At 36.7% G+C, this 25079-nt stretch overlaps 2 protein-coding genes across 6 annotated transcripts in view; one reads left to right on the plus strand and one right to left on the minus strand.

Moving 5' to 3' along the window:
• KPNA5 (karyopherin subunit alpha 5) overlaps positions 1-1346 on the minus strand; it is a 44099-nt gene extending 42753 nt beyond the window's left edge. The window contains exon 1 of the mRNA XM_061131619.1: positions 1174-1346. Within this exon, the coding sequence (XP_060987602.1) occupies positions 1174-1177 (4 nt within the window). The 5' untranslated portion in view covers positions 1178-1346. The remainder of the gene's footprint in view (positions 1-1173) is intronic.
• A 1188-nt stretch (positions 1347-2534) lies between these two features.
• On the plus strand, positions 2535-23486 carry ZUP1 (zinc finger containing ubiquitin peptidase 1). 5 transcript variants are annotated; one of them, XM_061131453.1, is made up of 11 exons: positions 2540-2828; positions 3290-3361; positions 4725-5300; positions 8527-8637; positions 10420-10541; positions 12414-12582; positions 16039-16227; positions 16510-16675; positions 20065-20216; positions 21298-21518; positions 23245-23486. In XM_061131453.1, the coding sequence occupies exons 3-11, from the start codon at positions 4739-4741 to the stop codon at positions 23290-23292; spliced, it is 1740 nt and encodes a 579-aa protein (XP_060987436.1). In that variant the 5' UTR covers positions 2540-2828; positions 3290-3361; positions 4725-4738; the 3' UTR covers positions 23293-23486. The 5 variants fall into 5 exon arrangements, with proteins under 5 accessions (XP_060987434.1, XP_060987436.1, XP_060987438.1 ...); XM_061131455.1 differs by having other exon boundaries at positions 2540-2776; XM_061131451.1 differs by lacking the exon at positions 3290-3361 and having other exon boundaries at positions 2535-2828.
• The last annotated feature ends 1593 nt before the right edge of the window (positions 23487-25079 follow it).

Raw genomic sequence — 25079 nt, forward strand, 5'->3', positions numbered from 1 at the left:
ATTTTCTTAAAGCTACCTCACCCAAAGGGATTTTCTTTCTCTGGAATATAGCTTAAAAGACTGTACTTCAAAGGCTGCTGTCTCATACAAGTTATTTCAAATATACGAAATGCCATTCAAACACTATAAAGTTGCCAGAGGAATTTTTTTTTTTTTTTCAGCCATAAGCTTATTTTTGTCTCCGCTCTTTGAAAAAAACTGTGCTGAGGGTGGGCAAACAACTGGAATCTGAACTTTTTCTATTACAGATTAACGGAATTTCTTGTCTCCATAAAGCCTGCGTTTCTACGTGTTTGGGCGTCTGTTAGTAAAATGACAAGATCAGTACAAAGGGGAAAGTGCAGCAACCAGAGCCTCTACAAGCAAACAAGCAGTACTTGAAGATCTAAAGGACAGAGCTATTTCCTGTTTATCATGAGAGAAAGTCACTTTTAAAATAAAATATAAATCATGGAATGCTGTAACTAAGGGACATCAGATCAGAAGGTTTTTTTTAAAAAAAAAGCGTTCAAAAAGACGAAGAGTAGATGCCAGTGTCATATTCTTTTGAAACAGCACTATCCCTTCTCACAGCTTTCAATTCCTCTCATCTCTTGGGCATTAGTGAGGAGACACTATTAAATTGTCACCGTGGAAGTGAGCTAGCAGAAGCATCTAACCCACGGCAGCCCGCGTCAGGACTGAGCCCTTCCAGGCATCTGCGCCAGGTGGGCGGCAGCTGCTGGAGGTGGAGGGTGAGACACGCAGGCCCCTGGGACCGAACCTGCCTTATTCTGGACACGAAGGAACTTCTAACAAGCTGAGCTGCGGAACAGACTGCTGAGCCCCTGAAGTGACAGGCAACGTCTGATAAGATCATGTACCGAAAAAAAAAAAGAACTATCGAGAGACAGCAAAGCAGAGCGGCCAGAGGATCCTGTGCCTAATGCTCCTGAGCATCAGCCTGGCTCTCGGAGAGGCTCTGAGCTCCCTGCGCCTTCGCGTCCCCAAGGGAAAGGTCTGGCTGCCACGCCCCCGCCACCGCTGTCTCCCTCTGGAGAAGCTGAGAGAACCCGGCCCGGCCCTGAACCCTTTGTAGGGGAAGAGATAAAAACAGTGGCCTCAGGAACTAGTAGCTCCCGAAAGGACCAAACCCGAGGCTCACCCCACCCGGCGTGTGTCACTCCCACTTACCCATTAATGTGGCACTAACCGGCGCCCTGACTTCCCAGTGCCCGGCTGCGGCGGCTGCTGCAGTAACTGTGGGGTCAGCACTCCGCCCCTAGCGATGAGTACAGAGACCAGGCTCACAACTCAAGATGGCGGCCTCCTGCGCCCCTTACTCCAGACCCCCAGGTCTGGGCTCCCAGAAGCCCTTGCACGCGGCGGCGGCGGCGGCGGCGGCGGCGGCGGCGGCGGCGGCAGCGGACGCAGCGAAGCTGCTGCACCGACCGGCCGAGGGGCGGAGAGAAACGGACGCCCCAGCCCCACCCACTCATGGAGGATCCGGCCACTTCTGGACTCTGGGATTTTAACTCTGCCCGTTGCTGTGGCCGGAGTGTGTCCTACTGCCCTGCCAGCAAAAGCGCTCCCTGCCAGTTCTGTCATTCACCCGTTCCTTCTTTTGTTCATCCATCCAAGCTTCCATCCATTCATTTAATTCATTTTACAACGTAGTATTGACGGAGGGACTAATCTGTGCCAGACTTTAATGATGTCGGAGGTACAATAGTGTACACAACGGATAAAAATCCTGACCTCATGGAGCTTCATTTTCTTTAACTTCATTGACTTCTTCCTATCTTCTCTGCTCATTTGTTTCAACCTTTCAGTTGAAAAATTTTGGATTCCGTAACATCTGTGGATTTTTGTTTTTGCAAAATAGTAGCCACTGATGTATGAAATAAATAACTCCAGGTAAAGTACTCTTAATTTATTATAACACACATATAGCCTTGTTCAACACATGATTCAACCTTGGGGTTGAACAAGCTGTATTGAAAGCAGATTGTTTTCTCTATGCAGTGCTAGGCACAGAATATGCAAGATAAATGACACATGATTCCTTCCCCAAAGAAGCTCCTGTTTTCCATCTCTTCCTTTTTGTTCTCTTTTCTGAGAAAATTTTTGGGTTACCTTACAGCTCTCTATTGATATGATTTTTAAATTCTGATATTGTATTTTTTAAGTACCAAGAACTGTTTCATATTTTTTAAGTCAGGGGTCAAAATAGTGTTATCTTGTAACCTTGAGGCAAGAACAGGTCTTTGTCACCCTCCATAGTTAGGAGTTTGGCACGCTGTAACATTATAAGCCCTTGATTGATGATGTAATAGAGTGCTACTCAGTCAGGCCCTAGATGGTGGGTATTGTGGATTCGTGTAATGCCTTAGGACCCAACCTGGGAATTCATTCATAGAGACCTCTGAGTCTAGTGTCTCCTCTTAAATTAGGCGTTGGAACCTTGATGGGAAAACGACTACGACTCCCAGAATGCACTACGACCCAGATTAGCGTGCAGAGGTTCATGCTGGGATTCCTTCTCTTCCGGGGAAAAGAGGAAAAGCTTTTTTGAATTTGCGTCTGAAGGCTGAAGCTTTTCAGAGTCGCTGGTTCTCTTCTAGGTTAACCGTGAGTCTCTGGGTATAAAGAAGGGCCTACCTCAATTTTTCAGGCCGGGAAAGGTAATCGACACCGCGCAGCACTCCTTTGCCCGCGAGCCAGACGGCATCCGCTGCGGCATCCGAAGAGGAAGCCAAGCATAGGGCTGTGTGACAGCGGCCGGCTCGCCAGGCCGGTAGGAACTGACCATCCCAGCCCCGGATCCCTAGGCCCAACGCTTTGACCCAGTTAGTATCGGGACTGGTTTCATGTCCTGGCCTTGGGACGTTGGCATGGACCTTTAGGCAGGCTCCGGCACCTCTCGCCGACCTCCACACATCTGTCATCCACTTGTTGTGATCTAAGTGTTGGGGAGCTCAGGCACACCCTTCTGGGTCTAGCTGTATCCTGGCCTGGGAAAAGAAGAAACTTCTCTGGGTGTCACGTTCTTTGCACTGGTGGTTTGGGAGAATTTACATCAAAATCATAGACTTTTCACTTGTCTGAGGAAAAAGGGGGCGGGGGGGAAAGAGGAAGTTGGGCGATCTTACAAAACTAAGTTTATTTAAATGGTGGGGATAGTTGCCTTATTTTCACTTTCTGTTTGTTTTAAAACAGTTTCTAGCTGAAAGATAGTCTAGATAGTAGAAATGTTGTGACTGTTCTTGCTTTTAAAAAACGTCTTAGCAAAATCACTTTTGTGTCATAGCCAGAACTTTGTAAAACCCAGAAGTGACTGCTGATTCAGTACAACACATTTTGAAGGCCGGACCTCAGATAGGTGAGGTGTCTCATCTAAAATTATGAAACCTGAGGTTATAACCCAGTTCTCTTGACTCTGGAATCAGTGCTCTTTTTAACTCTGCTCACTGTGCTTTTATATTTTGGGTGGAGAGTGCAGCTCTGGAGCCTGACTGGGTTAGCATTTTGGCTAACCATTTTTTGGTGCTGGTGACTTTGAGCCAGTTTCCTTCATTTAGAATGATCGTGTGTGCCCAGTCAATTCAGTCCTTACAACCACATGGACTATAGCCTGACAGGCTCCTCTGTACATGGGATTTTCATGGCAGGAATACTGGAGTGGGTTGCTATGCCCTCCTCTACGGGATCTTCCCGACCCAGGGATCCAACCTGCGTCTCCTGCATTGCTGGTGAATTCTTTACCGCTGAGCCATCAGTGAATCCCAGAATGATAGTAATGGTGCTTAAATTAGTTTGACATGTAAAACTCTTTAACTGTTAACTGCTATTATGAAATTTGTTTATTTGCACAGCTCATTATTAATAACTTTAAAAAGTTTTTGTATTTAGATATATTGGTTGGTAAGATTTCTTCTCTTTGTTTTCTCTTACTTGGGTTATTTTACCTGGGCGAGTTTATATACGTTTTTTCTTCACCTTAGTCCAGACACACTTTGAAATTTTTGAAAAATTGTTTATTTTAATATGCAGTATCATTGCCTTTGTTTAGGGATTCCTTGATGGCTCAGACAGTAAAGAGTCTGACCCAGGGCTCCATCCCTGGGTCAGGAAGATCCCCTGGAGAAGGAAATAACAACTCACTCCAGTATTTTTGCCTGGAAAATCCCATGGATAGAAGAGCCTGATGGACTACAGTCCACAAGAGTCAGACACGACTGAGCATCTTCACTTTCGCTTTGCCTTTGTTTCATCCAAACTATAAACTTGAAATACAGTAGTGAAGATTTGGTTGAGATTTATAAATAAATTCATATATTTGAGGAACAGTAAGGACACTGAAGACGGAGGAGCCTGGTAGGCTGCAGTCCATGGGGTCGCTAAGAGTCGGACAGGACTGAGCGACTTCACTTTCACTTTTCACTTTCATGCATTGGAGAAGGAAATGGCAACCCACTCCAGTGTTCTTGCCTGGAGAATCCCAGGGATGGAGGAGAGCTGGTGGGCTGCCGTCTGTGGGGTTGCGCAGAGTCGGACACGACTGAAGTGACTCAGCAGCAGCAGCAAGGACATTGAAAATTTCTCATCTAAATAATATAGTTATAAATAACAAATATAGTTGTTCCAAATCCTTTTATAAAATGTATTTTCTTGTTTTTCAGCTCTTACTTTCTAACATAAATAACATGTATTCTAACATAAATAAACATTGTATTCTTTTCTAGTTACCTGCTCTACCATGCTATCTTGTGATATTTGTGGTGAAACAGTATCCTCAGAACCAGACATGAAGGCTCACCTCCTAATTGTTCACATGGAAAATGAAGTTATATGTCCATTTTGCAAGTTGTCAGGTGTGAATTATGATGAAATGTGTTTTCATATTGAAACTGCTCATTTTGAGCAAAATGAACTAGAAAGAAACTTTGAGAGGATCAATACAGTACAGTATGGAACTTCTGATAACAGGAAGGACAGCAGCCTACAGTGTAGAGCAGACATTAATTCCGGTATTCATTCAGCTTGTGCATCTAATCAGCCGAAGACTTCAGCTCAAAGCCTGCCAAAGGATGGTACTTTAAAACATAAAGACTTTTATTCAGAGAACTTAACTGAATCTAGAAAATTCCTGAAAAGTATGGAAAAACAGCCTGACCAAACCGAACTTAAAGAATCAATTTATGAAACAATGTACAGTCCTCCTGAATGTCCATTCTGTGGAAAAATAGAAGATAATAGTCAAGATATGGAAACTCATGTGAAAACAAAGCATGCTGATCTTTTAGACACTCCATTAGAAGGTAAAGTATTCATTTTATGTAATAAGTAGCATTAGTCTCAATTTAATATGTAGTATCCCAAAAGTTGGTTAGTAAATAAGATTACTACAAATGTGTTTTTAATTTCAGTTTATAGCATTGCTCATTTGCCATTACTATAATATGAAACTACTATAATGGCAAAGAGTTTTGATGCAAACAATACATGTTTCATCTACTTCGAAAGTAGCTGTAGAAACTTTCTGAGGAGAAGTAGACTCACAGTCTAGTTTCCAGAGGAAGAAAGTGGAAATGAAAGTGTTAGTTGCTCAGTCCTATCTGACTCTTTGTGATATCATGGACTGTAACCTACAAGATTCTTCAGTCCATGAAATTCTCGAGGCAAGAATACTGGAGTGGGTTACCATTTCCTTCTCCAGGGGATATTTCCAACCCAGGGATGGAACCTTGGTCTCTTGCATTGCAGGCAGATTCTTTACCATCTAAGCCACAGGGAAGACCAGTTTCCAGAGGGTATTCTTTTATTTACCACCAGGCCAGTGACATCTGGATCGTCTGGGATTCTGATTTTCTGTTACTGAGTTCTACTATGATTCTTTTTTGATTAGAGAGCAAACTTTATGATTTAAGTTCTTTTGAATTTGTTGAAGTTGTTGAAACTTGTTTTATGGCCTAAGATATGGGGTGTGGTCTGTCTTAGCACATGTTCACATGTTCCATAGACATTTGAGGAAAAAAATATATATTCTGCTGTTGTTGGATCAAGTGTTCTATATTTGTCAGTTACAGTGTGTTGTTTGATTGTGTTCAGATCTTCCATGTCCTTATTGATTTCCTATCTAGCTGTTCTACCAGTTTTTGGATGGAGGTTAAAGTTCCCAATCATGATCTCTGTATATCTATATATCCCAGTATATTTATCTCTTTTTCCTTTAGGCTCTATCAGACTTGTTTCATGTATCTGAGGCTCTGTTGTTGGTGCATACACATTTAGAATCATGTGTCTCTTTGATACTGTTGATTTTTAAGAATAATTTATATATTGTGGATGCACGTCCTTTATTGGATTTTGCAAATTTTTTTTGCAAATATTTCACAGATATTTTCTCCCAGTCTGAGACTTGTCTTTTCATTCTCTTAACAGTGTCTTTCACAGATCAGAAGTTTTTACTTTTAATGAAGTTTGCCTTATTTGATTTCTTTTTTTCATGGGTGGTGCTTTTGGTGTTGTATCAAAACTCTGCCAAACCCAAGGTCACTTTTCCCATGTTATCTTCTAGAAGTTTTGAATTCTACATTTAAGTCCGATTCATTTGAATAATTTTTATGAAAGGTTAAGGAGAGGGCATATATTTGTGTTTTGAATTTTAATAAATGCTATTTTTTAAGGAAGTTTCGGGTTTACAGTAAAATTGAATAGAAAGTACAGAGAGTACCCAAGTACCCCCCTCCCTGTATCCTCATAAACTCCTCTGGCATTCAACAACCAGCCCATACCAAGTGATACATTTGTCAAAGTCAGTGAATCTACATTGATGGCAATATCACCCAAAGTCCATGTTTATATTAGGGTTCACTCTTGGTGATGTACACAGGTTTTGACAAATGTATAATGACATGAACCCACCATTTAGTATTTAGTATCATACAGAATAGCTTCACTGCCCTGAAAATCCCCTGTGCTCCACCTGTTCATCCTTCCCTCCCTCCCTGTGGCCACTGGCTACAAAATTGATCTTTTTATTGTCTCCATATTCTTGCCTTTTCCAGAGTGTCATATAATTGGAATCATATGCCATGTAGCTTTTTCATATTGGTTTATTTCACTTAGCAATGTGCATTTAAGATTCCTCCATCTTTTTATGGCTTAATAGCTTTTTTTTTTTTTTTTACATTGAAGAATCATCTTTTGGATGTTCCACAGTTTTTCTGTTCACCTACTGAAGGTCCCTTTGTTTGCTTCCAAGTTTTGGCAATTATGAATAAAGCTGCTATAAACTGTACTGGCTTTTGTGTGGACAGTAGTTTTCAATTCATTTTGGTGAACACAAGGGAATTCGTGATTTTGGATCATGTAATAATAGTGTGTTTGGTTTTATAAGAAATTGCCAGACTTTTTCAAAGTGATTGGACCATTTTGCATTCCCACCAGCAGTGAATGAGAGTTCCTGTTGCTCGTGTCCTTGCCAGCATTTGCTGTTGTCAGTGATTTTGTTGTTGTTGTTCAGTCACTAAGTCACATCCAACTCTTTGTGACCCCCATGAACTGTGGCACACAAGGCTTCCCTGTCCTTTGATATATCCCTGAGTTTGCTCAAACTCCTGTCCATTGAGTCAGTGATGCCATCCAACCATCTCATTCTCTGTCACCCACTCCTCCTCTTGTCCTCAGTCTTTTCCAGCATCAAGGTCTTTTCCAAAGAATGGCTCTTCATATCAGGTGGCCGATGGCTGGAGCTTCAGCTTCAGCATCAGTCCTTCCAATATGTTCAGGGTTGATTTCCTTTAGGATAAACTGGTTTGATCTCCTTGCTGTCCAAGGGACCATCAGAAGTCTTCTCCAACACCATAGTTCAAAAGCATCTATTCTTCAGCACTCAGCCTTCTTTATGGTCCAACTCTCACATCCACACATAACTTAGGAAAAACCAGAGTTTTGATCACACAGATTTTGACTATCCAGATTTTGGTTATTCTAATATGTATGTAGTGTTGTTTTATTTTAATTTGTAATTTTCTAATAACATCTTCTATACCCAGTATCAGCTAGGTCTTGGTCTTATAGAGGTACCATTTCTTGGGCAAGTTGTACCTGTCTGTCTGCAATGCTGGTTAATGGATGCAGCTCTTTGGTCTTATGCCTCCAACTAGGGCATTTGATCCCAGTGTCCAGCTTTATGCTGAATGCTTGAATTCTGCATATCACCACTTAGTTTGGAGGGTACTGAGAATCCAGCCTGCAAAATCCATTTCTAGACTGACCACTACTTACCATGTGATTTCCCTTTCTACTTTTCTTATTTTGACTACAGAGCTGAATATTTATTGTTAATGTTTTCTTTCACTGTAGTGATAAGAGGTTTGTGCTTATGCTCAGTCTTTCATCTAGAAGTAGAAAATTGCTTTGAATCTAACTACAAAGAGCTTTTACTTAATAAAGTTAGTGAGTAGTAGACAGTCTTTGACTTGATGTGAAAAATCTAAAGATTTTAAAAATAAAATCAACTAAATTATATCTCTAATACAGACTGTAATCAACTACTCTATGACTGCCCTATGTGTGGGCTTATTTGTACAAACTACCATATTCTGCAGGAACACGTTGACTTGCATTTGGAAGAAAGCAGCTTTGGACAAGGTATGACTATATGTTTAAAGATAAGGATGTTATGATTTAATTTCTATTTCCTAGGACATTATCTACTTTTTAGATTAGTGTTATAGAGGGGAAGAAAATACATTGGTTAAAAATAAATCTGTCCCTTAAAAAATTTTAATACAGCTTCAACTTGTCACAAATTTTTCACAGAAAAGATTGTAAAGGATTAACTGGTGTGACCAACAATTGAATTAGGGGTGTACATCCAAGGTTTTGACCCAGAACATCAGAAGATAATGACACATTGTACCATTTTTAAAATCTTTTTGATTTGAAATTTGAGGCCATTCTTTTAGCAGCTGGAATTAATTGAATTTGACATCTTATGAGTAAAAATTGTTCATGAACTCAGAAGCTGCCATATGGCACATGTAATTTTAAAAAGAATGTGAAGTATGTGACTTCAAAGTTTTTCAAGTACATTTTCAACTACTCTTCTAGCTTCTTTATTACCACTGACTAGTTTTATAAGAGATTCTAAAATTTTCTTCTGTTCCCCTATCTTTTTTGCTAGTGGCATTGATTAAGTAATCATGATGGTGCCTTAGAAGTGGAAAGATCCTATATGAGTTTCACAATTCCATTGAAACAAAATATAAAGTAGACCAAAAGAGAAACCATTGTGTTCTACTGGATATCAGTTTCTTAAGGTACATAGATATCTCCTGTCAATGCAGAGGTTTGTAGTATTCATTATTAACGATCCTAGTACCAGTTAGCGATGTCCATGGATAGCATTATACCGACCACTCAGCCTAATACCAAGATGAGAATTGCTGGAGTAAAGATGGAACAGTTCTTCACTGTGTTGGTTCTTTACTAATTACTGTGGGAGAATAACTCTGAAGTTGAGTTTCTGATAATTCTTTGTTTATGATAAGCTTTGTATGCTGCTGCTGCTGAGTCACCACTGAGCCCCCAGGGAAACCCAAGCTTTGCTTGGATACATGAGTTACTCTGTAACCTCCATAGGCTTACACATGGGCTGTGTGTACTCCATAGGCTGGAGTCTGAGGTGAATCTGAGCAAATCACTGTAGATAGCCTCATAAGTATGCTAAAAATCAGTATTGAATTGCATATCTCCACCAGTAGAAGTGGGGACCAGTTAGGAAGAGGTATCAGAGGCTGAGAGATTTGAAGGGAAAGAAAGAATATTCAGATACATAATTAAACCAACAAATTGGGAGATCAAGGAGATGCTAGCCAGAGGGCACTGAATAATGGATGTGTAGGACACTGGATAGAGAGCAAAATGGGCAAGTTATACTATTTGCTTGAGGTCAGACATTAGGTTATGATCTAATATCTGTACTTTGCTCACTTGTTTTTTTATTCTCTTAATTATTTCCACATACCGTGCCCCCTCCCCCCAAGTATTTCTCTTAAAAACCAATCTGCCTTATATGTATTTATGAGGGGCACCACTCCAGGGTGCTACTTAATTTCTCTTAAGATTTGGTTTCTTCAATAGATAATAATACTTCCTAGCTGTTATGAAGATCCAAATGAGATAATTGATGATAATGAGAAGTGTTTGTCACAGCCTAAACATTCAGTGAATATTAGTGATTTAAGTGGAGGTTGTACCCTTATAGAGGCAGTTTAAGTTCTGCTGGATTTATACTCAGTGTTTCTATGACATCATAGTCATGCATAAATGGCAAAATAATAGCCTTTACTCCATTTAAAAAATGTGTACTAACATATAAGTGAGCCTTGATTGCAGTGTTTTATTCTAAACATTAAAAATATATAATAGGTGTGAATAGAGTGCAGTGTTCTAGAGATCTAGAGTTGGCTCAACAGCTTCAACAAGAAGAAGACCGAAAGAGGAGATCTGATGAATCAAGACAAGAAATGGAAGAATTTCAGAAGTTGCAGGTACAAAGATTAATAATAATTATATTATTTCGGTTTAGTTAGAGTTCTTATTTTTCAAACATGCTGTTAAGACTTCAGCCTATTATTTTTGTCTTTATTATAATACAAAATATTTTTTACATATATTTTTTATAGTTCATAACAACCACCATTCATAAGTATACATTTACATACTGGGGTAAACACTTCTTTTAAAGTGGCAGTCCCCAACTTTTTTGGCACCAGGGACCAAGACAGTTTTTTCATGGACCTGGAGTGGCAGGGGGAATGGTTTCAGATTGATTCAAGTGCATTATATTTATTATGCTGCTGATGATCTGACAAAAGTTTCAGACAGTAATGGAAGTGATGGGGAGCGGTGGTAAATACAGGTGAAACTTTGCTCACTCACCTCCTGTTAATCTCCGGCTATGCGGCCTGGTTCCTAACAGGTCATGAACTGGTACCAGTCTGTGGCCCTGGGCTTGGGTACCCTAATGTAAAGTATCTTACAGTCTTCCATACTCCCATGAAGTTATTTTAGATTTTTTTTTTTGAATAGCAGGTGAAGAAATGGAAACAGAGTGCTTATGTAGCTTAACTGGTTCAGGATTGGGCAGTATTAAATGGTGAAGCCTACTTTTAAACCTATGTTAATGGAGAAAACTAAGAAATTGAGACTCAGAATTTTAAATGTTTGTATAAATACTTAAAACATGAACTTAGAATTAATGTCTCTTGAGCCTTAAATTCTTTTAGTGACTGCAGTTCAGGAATTTAGAAAGAACCATTTTTAATGGATAATGCTTTTTTATGAAGTTTGAGCCAATCTTAGGTGAATGGTAGTATCTACTGAACTAAACTGGTAGCTTCTTTTATATTTTAACAGCTTTTTCTACTCTTTTCAGTCTTAACTTGCTGTAGACTATGTAGTCATTTGCTAATAATGCTTATAGATTTTAAGCATTCTTTTTGTATGTGCTTATAGGATAATGTGTGAATAAAAAGGGTTTATTTATGAATGAATAGGTTTGAAAATGTTCAGTTAAACAGGTTTGTGTACCTGATGTCTTCTTAAAGCCTTTAATATACTAATATGCATTGTACATACCATAATCTTCCTGAACTTGTTTGACCTCTAACTTTTTTCCTCTGATTTCTTGCACATGGCTATTCTTTCTTTACAATATCTAATTTAGGCTATTTTTCTCACCTGTGGTTCATCTATTTGCATAATTATTTTCCCACCAAGATTCAGAGGAAGAAAAATTTGACTTTTCCTATATCTTCTCTACCTTATATTATCAACACAAAAAGTTTTCAGTGTTTAAGGGAGTATAAGTTTATTATGTAACTTTGCAGGTTAGTTGTTTAGATCTCAGAAATATTTTTGTAGGGGCTGTTTTAACATATTATTTTAGATTTTCTGTCAGTGTGAAAAAACATAGTTCATTTACTGCATAGAGTGAATACCTGAGTGAATTGTGGATTAAGTAGGCCTTTTTAAGCTAGCCTAGGAACCAAGTAACAAGTACAGGTTCCTTGACAGGTTGTCTTGAAAAAAATCAGCAGTATGGTCAGAACTCATCTGCTTGTCACATTACCATTAGTAGGAAGATTGGATTCTCTACTTTCCCTACTTCAAGGAAAACAAGTCTCTTGCCAAGATGGTTGTTTGTAGAGAAAGGCTCTCTACAAAATCCTGTTATTAACTCAGGGATTTTTTTGTTGTGTTATCATTTTTCATAAAAATCTGTAAGTTGGCTCATATAGAAGTCTATAAACCAGAATGTTTCAAAATATATTTCCAGATACATAAAATAGTGGTAAATTTCTCACCTCATTGATGTAAAGGGACATAAAAATTAAGTCATCTGTTTTTATGTTCAATAGAGACAATACGGTTTAGATAATTCTGGAGGGTACAAACAACAGCAGCTACGAAATATGGAGATAGAAGTAAATAGGGGAAGAATGCATCCATCTGAATTTCATAGAAGAAAAGCTGATATGATGGAATCACTAGCTATTGGTGTTGATGATGGAAAAACAAAAACGTCTGGTGAGTATTTAAACATCCAAATCATGGTTTTAATACTGCATACATAACTGAAGTAATAGGATTATTTGAATTGTGCTTGATTTTCACAACCCACAGTTTATATATTTTTAGGTGAGACCATATATTCAAATAATTTTTTTGTGTGTTGTTTTAAAACTCCTGAACTTTTATTTTTATAGTGAATGATTCACTTTTATCCTGTATCAATTTACTTGACATTTGAAAACGGACCTGTGAGAATAGTTTTTATTGAGAGCTTACTATTTTCCAGACAATTGCTGTCTAGTAGAATGTAAGTGAGCCACATAAATAATTTTAAATTTCCAATAGTCACATTAGAAAAATAAGAAAAGGCTAGATGAAATTAATTTTAATATTTTTCCAGTATGTCCAAAATATATTTCAATGTGTAATCAGTATTAAAAATTATCAGTGCAGTATTTTGCAATCTTTGTACATTCTTTAAAATCCAGTGTGTATTTTAGTTTGCAGAATATCTGAGGTTGGACAAGCCACATTTCAGGTGTTCAGATAGCCATATGCAAATAGTTTCTGCCATATTGTTCAGTCTAGTTTTAGACACTAAGACCTTTATATATATTGTATCATGTAACTCTCAAAAGAAAAATCTGTGTATTAGATTTTTCTGGTTGAGGAAATTGTGACTTAGGTTAAATTACTTTCCTAAGGTAAGGTTGGGCTTCTGAGGTGGCGCTAGCGGTAAAGAACCTGCCTTCCAATGCAGGAGACATAAGAGAGACAGTTTCAACCCCTGGGTTGGGAAGATCCCCTGGAGAAGGGCATGGCAACCAACCCGCTCCAGTATTCTTGCCTGGTAAATCCCATGAACAGGAGCCTGGAAGGCTACAGTCCATAAGGTTGCAAAGAGTCAGACGTGACTGAAGCAAATTAGCACAAGGTGAGGTTGCATAGCTAGTTATTGGCCCAGTTGGCATTCACAATCAGATCTGCCTTGTTCCAAAGAATGTATTTTTTCCTGATATTGTCCACATTTTTAAAAAACATACCTGTTAGTATAGTTAAAAAAGATTATATGGAAACAACTTTGTTCCTGCCACCCAGTTTTTATGAAACTTAATGTTTTTAAGCTGTAAAACCTTTTATATGTATTTTAAACCCCTGGTATACCCCTCTTTGATTTCTGATTTCTCCTCCTCCACAAAGGGAATCATCATCCTGAATTTGGTATTTATCAGTCTCATATATGTTTTAGTAATTTTATCTTGTATGTAAGTTTCCATAGTAATATATAATCTTTTATATTTTAAACTATGTGTAAGTTGGTGTACAATATGTATGCTCTGATTGGATTTGCTTAAATATGTTTATTCTTACAACTGTGCTGCTTTCACTTTGCTGAATAGAATTTGCTTTTATGACTTACTTTGTTGCCAGTGTTTTATTTTTAAAAATTATGAACAGGTTTCCTCCTCAAAAGTTTCTTTAACATCCAGACTAGAAATGCTAGGTTAAAGAGCATTTGCATAATTAATTTTGTTAAGAGTATTATGAAGTTGTTTTTTAGAATGTTTGTAACTGACATTAGGTCAGTGTGTTTTGACTCACACTTTATATTGTGACTCTTTTAAGTTTTTGCCATTTAATGGTGAGCTGCATCTCTTAATTGTATTTCTCTGATGACTCCTGAGCTCGTTTCTTCTGTAAATAACCTAGTCCATTTTCTCGTCTCTGTTGGGTTGTTTGTCTTTTTCTTATTGATTTTTGAAAGTCCGTTAAGTATTCAAGATATTAATTCTTCGTTGATTATATGAGGAGCAGTTTTCTTCTTCAAATCTATAATTTGCCTTGAACCCAGGTCTCCCACATGGCAAGTGGATTCTTTACCCGCTGAGCCACAAGGGAAGCCCGAGAACACTGCGGTGGTAGCCTGTCCCTTCTCCAGGGGATCTTCCCGACCCAGGAATTGAACCGGGGTCTCCTGCACTGCAGGCAGATTCTTTACCAACTGAGCTATCAGGGAAGCCCACATTTTTATATGGTGTCTTTAATTAGGCAGAATTATAAATTTGAATGTAATCAGATTTCTCAATCTTTCCCTTTACTTGTGTCTTAAGTGTCTTATTTAAGAAATTCCTCCATCTTTGATATCATAAACATATCCCTTTATATTGTCTTTAAATATTTATACCCTTAAAATTGATAACCAGCAAGGACCTACTGTATAGCACAGGGAACTCTGTTCAATATTATATAATAATCGTAATGGGAAAAAGAATTTGAAAAAGAACAGAATTATGTATGACTGAATCACTTTGCTGTATACCTGAAATTATCACATTGTTAATGTTAATCAACTATACTCAATATAAAATAAAAAGTTAAAAAAATTATATATGTATATGTACATAAAAACAATTCCTTCATGTAGATCTTGGTATTCTTTTATGCCAATTGGAAGTAATTATATCACATAAAAATCAACTCACTGTGATAAACCATAATGAAGTTTTTAAATTGGGAGCAAATTGATTAGAACTGAGCAGAGAGAATGATGTCCAGCAGAATGTATAATAAAATGGAGAGATAAGGACATTCATTCAGCAGTGTACTTTTTTTTTTTCCCATTTATTTTTATTAGTTGGAGGCTAATTACTTTATAATATTGTAGTGGTTTTTGTCATACATTGACATGAATCAGCCATGGATTTACATGTATTCCCCATCCCGATCCCCCCTTCCACCTCCCTCTCTACCCGATCCCTCTGGGACTTCCCAGTGCACCAGCTCCGAGCACTTGTCTCATGCATCCAACCTGGGCTGGTGATCTGTTTCACCCTAGATAATATACGTTTTGATGCTGTTCTCTCGAGACATCCCACCCTCGCCTTCTCCCACAGAGTCCAAAAGTCTGTTCTGTACATCTGTGTCTCTTTTTCTCTTTTGCATATAGGGTTATCATTACCATCTTTCTAAATTCCATATATATGTGTTAGTATACTGTATTGGTCTTTATCTTTCTGGCTTACTTCACTCTGTATAATGGGCTCCAGTTTCATCCATCTCATTAGAACTGATTCAAATGAATTCTTTTTAATAGCTGAGTAATATTCCATGGTGTATATGTACCACAACTTCCTTATCCATTCATCTGCTGATGGGCATCTAGGTTGCTTCCATGTCCTGGCTATTATAAACAGTTAAGCAGTGTACTTTCATGTGCTAGGCCCTGCAGATGCAGAAATGAAAAAGGCAAACAATTTCAATTCAGCATAATAAGTAATATGCTAGTGTTAGGAACCTTGCATTGTGTAAAACAAGCAGGACAATAACTAAGACTATGTCAGTAAAAAGGTAGAAGATGGAATTGGCAGCATTTACATGTGCTCTTGAGAAAGAGGCTGATACTGGAAATGTATGAGACATCCATGAAAGGTGATACCCTTCTAAGCCTTCTAAATCTCTTTTCCACTTTAGGAGTTATGGAAGCACTTTACAGGTATTATCAGAATGCTGCCACAGATGTGAGGCGTGTGTGGCTTTCTGCAGGAGTGGATCACTTTCATTCATCTTTTGGTGATAAAGGTTGGGGTTGTGGTTACAGAAATTTCCAAATGCTGCTTTCATCATTATTGCAAAATGATGCTTATGGTGATAGCTTGAAAGGTATGTGAAATACAGACTCTGAATTTACCATCTAATAAAGTACATATGTGGAATGAATTAGTATATAGTATGCATATTAAAATTAATAGCTTTAATAAAGATGTATTTTAGTGGATATTTACATTAAAAATCTTCATTCTGGTTGTAGAAAGAGAAAATAGCAGATGTCAGAAATAACTGTCTTAAAAATGATAGGTTCTTGTAGAATATGTGATGTACTGCTAAATATTATTCAGTACTTTAGTAATTGTCATATTACATGTTTGCTTTGTATAATTTTAGATATGTCAGTTCCTTGCATTCCAAAAATTCAGTCTATGATTGAAGATGCTTGGAAGGAAGGTTTTGATCCCCAAGGTGCCTCTCAGCTTAATAACAGGTTACAGGGAACAAAGGCCTGGATTGGAGCATGTGAAATATATACCCTTCTCACCTCCCTGAGGATAAAGTATGTACCTAAAAAGCCAAGTTAATGTTATTGTCACATCTAGGAAGTTTTTGTTGTTTGTGTTTTTTATCAAAGGGATAGTTTAAAAATAAGATTTAAGTAGCATTAATAAAATGAAAGTCTTATAATGAAAACCAACCACACGTACCCTGTTTCTTGCTCTTCTCTATTCTCAAGTCTTATTTCTTAGAGACGCTGTCACTTTCATTTTTTTTAAATAATATGCTTTCATGGCTTTATCTTGGTTTGTCAGCTTTAGACATTGTCTGTTGCATTCTCCTTATATCTCCCACCTGTTTCTCCTCACTTTTTGTAACACGGTTAAATCTCAGTTTCTATTAAGTTAGAGTCAACCATGTAAATATTATTCACTGATGATTTTATGTCTTTCCTGAAAAGCTTTTTAAAGCTTTCCTTAAGAATCGCCTTTCCTTTTCCCTTTTACTGTTTGACTGCATCATGTTTACGTTTTTACAGATAACTCCACTTATGTAATCTGAGGTACTCCTGATTCCTGGAGATATTTTTCTTGAAGCCGATTGTCCTCTTCTGTAGTCTGGATTGTTTGCTTCTAGATCTTTCCATAGCTCTGATCGTGTAGTATTTCTTCACTCTGTTGAATTGGATCCTAGAGTTTTTCCTGGATTCCATGTCTTTCTCGTTTTTGGATTATTCTCTTTTACTTGAACACTTCCTTTATTAGCTTCCTAAGAAAGGATGCCTAGTCTTATTACTGAGTGATAGTTTGTGTTGCTGTATTATTCTTAACTCAAAATCATTTATGAATCAGATTTTGTCATTCCTCTACTGGCTTCTCATAATCAGTATTACTTAATGAGAAGGCAAGACGTACCTGGAGAATCCCGTGGACAGAGGAGCCTGATGGGCTACAGTCCATGGGGTCGCAAAGAGTTGGGTATGACTAAGGGACTAGGCACATAGTGGATAAGAGCTTAGACGTTTTGAAGTGAAGTTGCCTACAGCTGATTCTAGCTCTCTGCTTACTAGCTCTATGACTTGACTTGTTCGTACCCTAGTTCCACCACTGAAAAAAGAACATGTAAATAGTGACTGCTTCATAGAGTTGTAGTGATAATATAGTGCTTAAGACTGTGACTGGCATGTGGTAAGGGCTTAAGGGTTCACTGTTGTTTGATGAGTATGATCTCTCCATTTTCTTTATTTTGCTTTCTGGCACTCCTGTTTGTTGGCCCCTGAACTTTTTTGACTTTTTGAGTTCACTGGTCGTGTCTCACATTTTGATCTTTGCTTTTTGTTTTACTATCTGGATTCTCAACTTTATCTCCTCACTACTTTATTGAAATTTTTATTTTAACAATAATGTTTTTCAATTTTAAGGAGTAATTTCATAGCATCACAGCCTTTTGTGGTTGTAAAATTTTTCTATTCCTTGCATTTTTCTGTTTCCTCCATGTTAAATTAGTTTCATGTCTATTTATTTTAGTCTGTTTGTTTAGAAGACTTCTAACTTTTAAAAATCCTTACTATTTTTCCTAAAGTGAAGAATGCAGCACTAAAAAAGCTGATTGGCATTCCTGTAGGGTTTCATGGAGCTTGTACTTGAGAAAACTTCATTTCTGAGGTGGAAGTTTGCTGTGTGGTTGGAGACTGTCAACTATTAGTATAAGACAAAAGTCTTTTCTGAGTCCGTTCTTGCCTGTAGTTCCTCCATCAGTAGAGGTGAGGAGTTGATTATTGATTTGCTCTATTTATTCAACCTTCCAATTAATCTCTTGTTTTCAGCCTCAGTACTACCCTACCCAATACCTGGTGTTCATTAAACTTCTGTCCTCTTTTGCGTTTTAAGAAAGTTGTCTCTATTTCTTTGTATTCACTTTTATGTTTCCTCTCTCCTGCTATCCATTTTCCAGAAATGTGTGCCTGTTTCTTGTCGGTCCCTATTCTTTTTCTCCATAGGTGTTTAAATCATTTTCTCCTTCAGTATTATGTTGTTGGGCTTTCAAGAGGCATCAGAGATAAATGCTTATGATCATCTTTAATAGAAAGTTTGCCTTAAGCTTCATGACTGTATATTTCCTTTTATGTTTGTTTCCAAGTCATTTTGCCAGTGTTTTATATCATTTCTATATATGAGTTATATTCAGAGATAAAAATACTTCTTAAATTTTAAACAGAAAAATGAATGTGTGTATAATAATTTTCTTGAATTATTAAATTCAAAGGACTGTTTTAATGCCCTTTAAATTTTTCTTCTTTTCCTTTTTGACAGTTTGTTCACACCTTCAGATTATTTATACTATATCATGTTTTGAGCTTTTAAGTAATTTTTAAGGAAAGGAAAATTTTTGTTTAAAGTACCTGATATATCAAGCTGTTTTCTTAGTACCTGAAATAAGTTAGTTCTTTGTAAAGCCTTTTTATTACTATACCCTCAATTTGTTTACTAGTTATTTAAATGTCTTCCTTTTGCTCTCTATGAATTTATCCATAGAATACTATTCTGATTCTAAATCTAAACCTGTAGTCAACTGCTAACCCAAGATCACTGTTCTTACTTTTTGATAGTTTTTCCAGAAGTTTATTTCAATATTTAAAGCTCAGGAGTAATCAGCTGAAAGTTATCAACATTAAACTTGCTGACGTTGAAGATAGCAACTAGTATAATGTGGGTGTATTTGGAAACTTTATGGCCAAGCAAGACAAGAATAGGATATCTGTGCTATACTTTAAAGTGAAAATAAATCTTTTAATTGTTTTTCCTTTCCTTTATACTCAGTCTTTTTAAAATAGTTGTTGAGAAGTGTAAATAACGCTCCTGGTTAAAATAATTTGGTTTATTCATGGTTGACTTCCTTTTGAGGAGACAGTACCAGCATGGTCTGTTGCCAAATAGTAGATAGATAGATAGATGTATAGATGGGGGTACACACAGGTTTTCTGTGACCTTTACAGGTATTCTTTTCTTGTCTATTATTGAAATTTGAGAGAACTGACAGGAAAAATATTTAGGATATTTTTGATAGCTCCTTATGGCTGCTGAGGAATCAAAAATCAACTTTTAATTAATCATCAGGTTTAGAGACTTTAGAATAAAAGTCCCCATGTCTCAGGTTATATGTAGACTCTTTAAAATCAGGTATGATTCTCATTTACTACGAAGGGAGATTTTCTGTGTGAGAAAATTTTTGTAACTTTGATAGCTGTCATCAACCTTATTTTTTTATCAACCTATTTAAAGAAATTCCTCCTAAAATAACAGTTTTCAGATAAATAATAAAATTTTATTTCTTCTTAGGAAAATAATGATGAAATAAAATTAATTAAAAATGTTTGCATTTTATAACTCCATTGATAAAAAGTTTCAAAAATATTTTCTAAATAATCCATTTTGTAAATTTTTTTTATAGATGCCGCATTGTTGACTTTCACAAGTCAACTGGTCCTTTGGGTACACACCCTCGCTTATTTGAATGGATATTGAGCTACTATGCTTCAGAGAGAGAAGGAAGTCCAAAAGTAGTGTGTACGTCTAAACCTCCTATCTATCTTCAGCATCAAGGTTAGTATAATTTATAGATACTGAGTGTAACTTATAAGATGGTTTATTTATATAAGACAACTAATCAGCTTTTGCTTTAGGGTATGTTAAGATTCTGATAATGAGAGGAGTATACTGACAGTACTCTGATTTTTAGAGCTATATTGTCATCATAATACATTGCAGTAATGGATGATATCCTTGATATCTTTGGGGGTACCTGATTCAGGGCTACCTCTTCCTTTATTATTCATCGTTAATTTTTTTCAGGACTTTTCTCACTTCAGTGAGGCCTTCCCTGACCACCCTTTAAAATGTTTTAGCTCATTTTTCTATCCCTCTCTAGCACTGGCATTTCCTTACCTTCTTCCCTGCATTATTTTGCTTTAGCTAACATATATAGACTTTACTCATTTACCTTATTTATGGAGTATTTCTTCCTATTAGAATGTAAACTCCATGAAAACAGACATGTTTGTTTTGTTTGCTTTTGTGTCACTAACTGCCTGGAACAGTGCTTGATGTATGGGTGTTTCATGAAATATGTCAAGTGGATGATTTGGATTGACAGGAAGAAGGAGAAGTAAATGTTAGGAATTTCATTGTTTAGGATATAAGCTATAAAAGTTAAGCCCTTCCCATTGAAATTCTCTTATATATAAATTAACTTTTGTTTACCTTTTGGAACCATGAGTTTTTGTTTTCCAGCAGTTAAATTTCAAATCCTTTTATCTGAGATCACTTGAATAAAAAGGACTATGGGATTAGGAAAGGAAACTAAAATATTTGGCATAGTAGAAGTAGAATATTTTGCTATGAAGCCTTTGGAAAACTAAAATTGAACAAAAGAAAACTGAAGGTTAGGAAGTAGAACTAAAGTTTTGTGTCTGAGAACTGAAAGAACTCAGATAACCAATATGTCAGAGGGACTGACTGTATTTATATTCAAAACACACATAAAAAGTATATATAGGGTGTCTATATATATGTGTGTGTGTGTGTGTGTGTGTGTGTGTATAGTAACTTACACCTATACGTAGCTGCTCAAATAGGTATCTCTGTCACATTTATATACGTACTCTTTTTTTTTATTTTTCTATAGGTCATAGTCGAACAATTGTTGGAATTGAAGAGAGAAAAAACCGAACATTATGTTTACTGGTATTTGATCCTGGATGTCCTTCTCGAGAAATGCAGAAACTCTTAAAGCAAGACATGGAAGTTAGCAGTCTCAAGCAACTACGGAAGTTTGTGGGGAATTTAAAACATAAACAATACCAGATAGTGGCAGTAGAAGGTGTGCTTTCTTCAGAGGAGAAAATTGTAAGTATCTAAATATTTTTCATGTGACGCTTGGACAGGTTGAACTTCAGAGTATAAAATTTTTAAGTTAAAAATCAATGTTATTCCTTTGTAACTCCTAACACCTCAGTCTATAACATTAGATTGGCAAAGATATGTTGTTGTTCACTACGTCACTTAATTCCAGAATGGACATCTTTAAATTTCACATGATACCCAAATATTGTCAAATACTTTGCTCAGAACTTCATAAAAATGTTTAATTTTATAATATATAATTTAATTTTGATTATTGGGGGAGTAATGAAAATGGCAATAGTATGATAAGAAAGTCTAACTTAATCCAAGGAGTTCCAGCTCATATTGGTCTTAGTTGATTAAATGTGATTCTAGAGATTCCTGAGGCTCTGTGTTAGGCACTTGAATATATTGGATGTACTATTGGAGATATAATTATCACACTATTGAGAGAGTTAAGTTCTCTGAGGGACATGTTTTTCTTTTAGATTCAAGAACTGTTCATACACATAATACTTAGTGGATATATACAATTCCAGAAATTAACTCCAGTAGTGTTGCCTCTTTATCCCTTGCATTTAAGTGATGAGCAGTACATTATAGAAAAATTCCTAGGAAGTGGAACCCCTCCATTTGTATAAACAGAAGCTATATGATAGCATATCAAATCTAGAAAATGCACAATTCTCTAATCTTGAAGAGAAAAAGTCCCTATTAGAGTACTCCACATTTGTTTCCCTCTAAAGAGAAAAGGGCTTCCCTTATGGCTCAGCTGGTAAAGAATCCTGCAATGTGGGAGACCTAGGTTCAATCTCTGGGTTGGGAAGATCCACTGGAGAAGGGAACACTTACCCACTCCAGTATTCAGGCCTGGAGATTCCATGGACTGTATAGTCTGTGGGGTCACAAAGAGTTGGACACGACCGAGCGACTTTCACTTTCACTTTCAAAGGGAGAAGAGACACCGCAGTAGAGAAGAGCAGTTATGAAGAATAATAGGATCATGAGGAAAAGAACTAAAGTTGTTTGAAATGAGATCTCTTTCATTTAGAGAGAGTAATCTTTGTAGCCTCACAACTTGGGATGTAAAGGCAAGGATTGTTGAAGAAGTTCTTCAATTTAATTATAAGTTTCTTTGCAAATGTTTGTGCAAAGAGGTTTCTTTGCAATGACTTAAATACAAAAATTGCATTCCTTTTTTTAACCCTATCATTTATTTGGCTGAATAAAGTTAGAAGTTAATTTTAACTGTTAGAAAAAGCAAGATGCTTGTTCACCAATATACAGATAACGTTTGAGATCATAGATGAGGTTAGATAACAAAGATGGAATTTAGCTGAGTGTTTTATTTGGCTGTTGTCCTTCTGGTCTTGAAAGTGAGGCGTTGGTGGTATTTCTCTGCTCATAGTCTCATCTTTATCTCTCCTTCCCTGTTTTTACTTGTCTCTGTGAGTTTCAGCCAGATTTTTACTTTTGATTCATTATTCCATAAAAAGGTGATATTTTAAAAAAATTTTTTGTGTTTTATCTTTATCTCAAATTTTCTTTAATTTTTTATGGCTTGACTTTTAAAATGATTTCCTAAATTTGAAGTTGTACTATTCCTTACAGGATTTTCATTATCTAGAAAAAAAATCCCAGATTTCAGTTTTTTTGATACTAGATGATAATGCATATTTTAATTAATTGACTTCTCACATACTTAACATTTTTAAAATTTCTTTTCAAGGCTAGGAGACAAGCTTCTCAAGTCTTTACAGCTGAGAAGATCCCTTGAAGAAGTCGGCATTGCAGTGATTGTGGAATTTTACTTTGTTTTCCAAATTCTGGTATTAACCTTAATGCAACATATGAATCTGTGGATTTTCTAAATACTCCATTTATGTTTTAATTTCTAAAATGCCTAAATTATACCTTTAGTGCTTCATTGTTTAGTAATTATTCCAATAAAATACCTTGCTTGCATTGTGAGTTTTGTATTTCTTGATTTATTCATGTTTTAGAAACTAGTTTTGTGTTATAGTCATATGACTATTTGTTGAGTTCTAACTCGTGTTAGGTATTCTCAGTATTTTGCATGTATTAATTAGCTTGATTTCCAAAATATTTTATAGTTCTGTGAGATAAATACTGTTATTAGCCCCGTGAGGAAGCTGAAACTTGCGAGATTAGTAATTTGCCCAAGAAAGTGGCCCTAATCCAAGATGTGAACCCAGACTGTCTCACCTCCAAGCTCTTACCATTAGAGCATTCTGCTTTATTCTGTTATTAATATATATATAATGAAATTCCTTCCTCACTAGATAGAAAGAACCTTAATACTTCATAGGCATAGTTCTGAAAAGAGTAATTTGCTTTTGTTAAATATTTACACTCTTATATAACTGTGAGAGTCTTATGTTTAATGTGTCCTGTAAGAAGGAATCTTTCAGTTTCATGTTAGATTTGCTAGTTAAGGTTGAAGCAAGAATCTTATTCTGGCCAGTTTTAAGCAGAAAAGAATTTGTTCAAATTATCAGAAGTTCTCAGAATCCGCAGGTAACTAGGGAACTATTCTAGAACAAAGGCAACAGTTGAGGCTAGAATATGGCCTAATAATAACAGGGGCAATCAGGTTAGGAGTCGAGGTAGAATGTCTGCTTAGATTTCAGATTCCAGAGAAGGCACATCTAATTAGTATGTGACCGTCTGCCATGGGTCAGAGGCACTTTCTCAAAAAGAAATCTGGGTAGATGAAAAAAGATGTTAAAAAGGAGAAGCAGTAAGGGGCTGCTACCCCATTAAAAAGTGAACAAGAACTTACCTGAATGAAGTTCTATGAATATTATCTATTGTATTAAATACTAAGTGTTGCACTCCTGGAATGAATAGTATTGCCAGTTGGAAAATTATAGAAAACCTCCTTTCTAATACTGTCATTCAGACTGGTAAACAGGTTTCCACTCTATATCCCCATGCAGTTCTGGTGCTTCATGCCATCATTATCTCTTACCTAGACAGTGTAATATCCTAACTGGTCTGTTTGTCTTGATCCTCTGTCAGTCCATCTTCCACACAGAAGCCAAATTGTTCTAAAATACAAATACGATTTTGTGACTGCCTGGTTGAGTCCCGCTCATTGCTCATGGTTAAAATCCAAACGTCCTACACAATCTGGGCTCTGCTTACCTCTTCAGTTTCATCTCTCACCATGCTCAAAGTTTCACTCCTTTCAGCCTAGAGTCCTTTGCCAAAATACAACTGGTGCTGCCTAGGACTCTTTCCTCCTTAGTTCTCCTCTTAGAAGGGCTTCCTCTTAGAAGGGCTTCCTGAACTGCTCAAGTTTGGATTAAATACACCTTCTAAGGGTTTGATAAGCAATGTTGCTCGAAGGTAAGATCACTGATCTGCAAATTGCCAGTCTATGACAAGAAAATTACAGAAACTACAATTACTGATACTTTTATTTTACACAGATAATAACCATGGAGTAGAAAGGTTTTTTATTTTTATTTTTTAACTGGTTCTTCACCACAGGGCTTGACAAACACTGTACTATGGCATAATATTTGTATCACAAAATAT

The sequence above is a fragment of the Dama dama genome, chromosome 28, assembly GCF_033118175.1.
Source record: "Dama dama isolate Ldn47 chromosome 28, ASM3311817v1, whole genome shotgun sequence".
Classification (NCBI taxonomy): domain Eukaryota; kingdom Metazoa; phylum Chordata; class Mammalia; order Artiodactyla; family Cervidae; genus Dama; species Dama dama.

Coding starts and splice junctions, on each gene's coding strand:
- ZUP1 (XM_061131451.1), top strand. CDS start 4,739: ATGCTATCTTGTGATATTTGTGGTGAAACAGTATCCTCAGAACCAGAC. Junction 16,228..16,509: donor TTATGGTGATAGCTTGAAAG/GTATGTGAAATA, acceptor GTATAATTTTAG/ATATGTCAGTTCCTTGCATT. Junction 21,519..23,244: donor TTTCTTCAGAGGAGAAAATT/GTAAGTATCTAA, acceptor TTTCTTTTCAAG/GCTAGGAGACAAGCTTCTCA.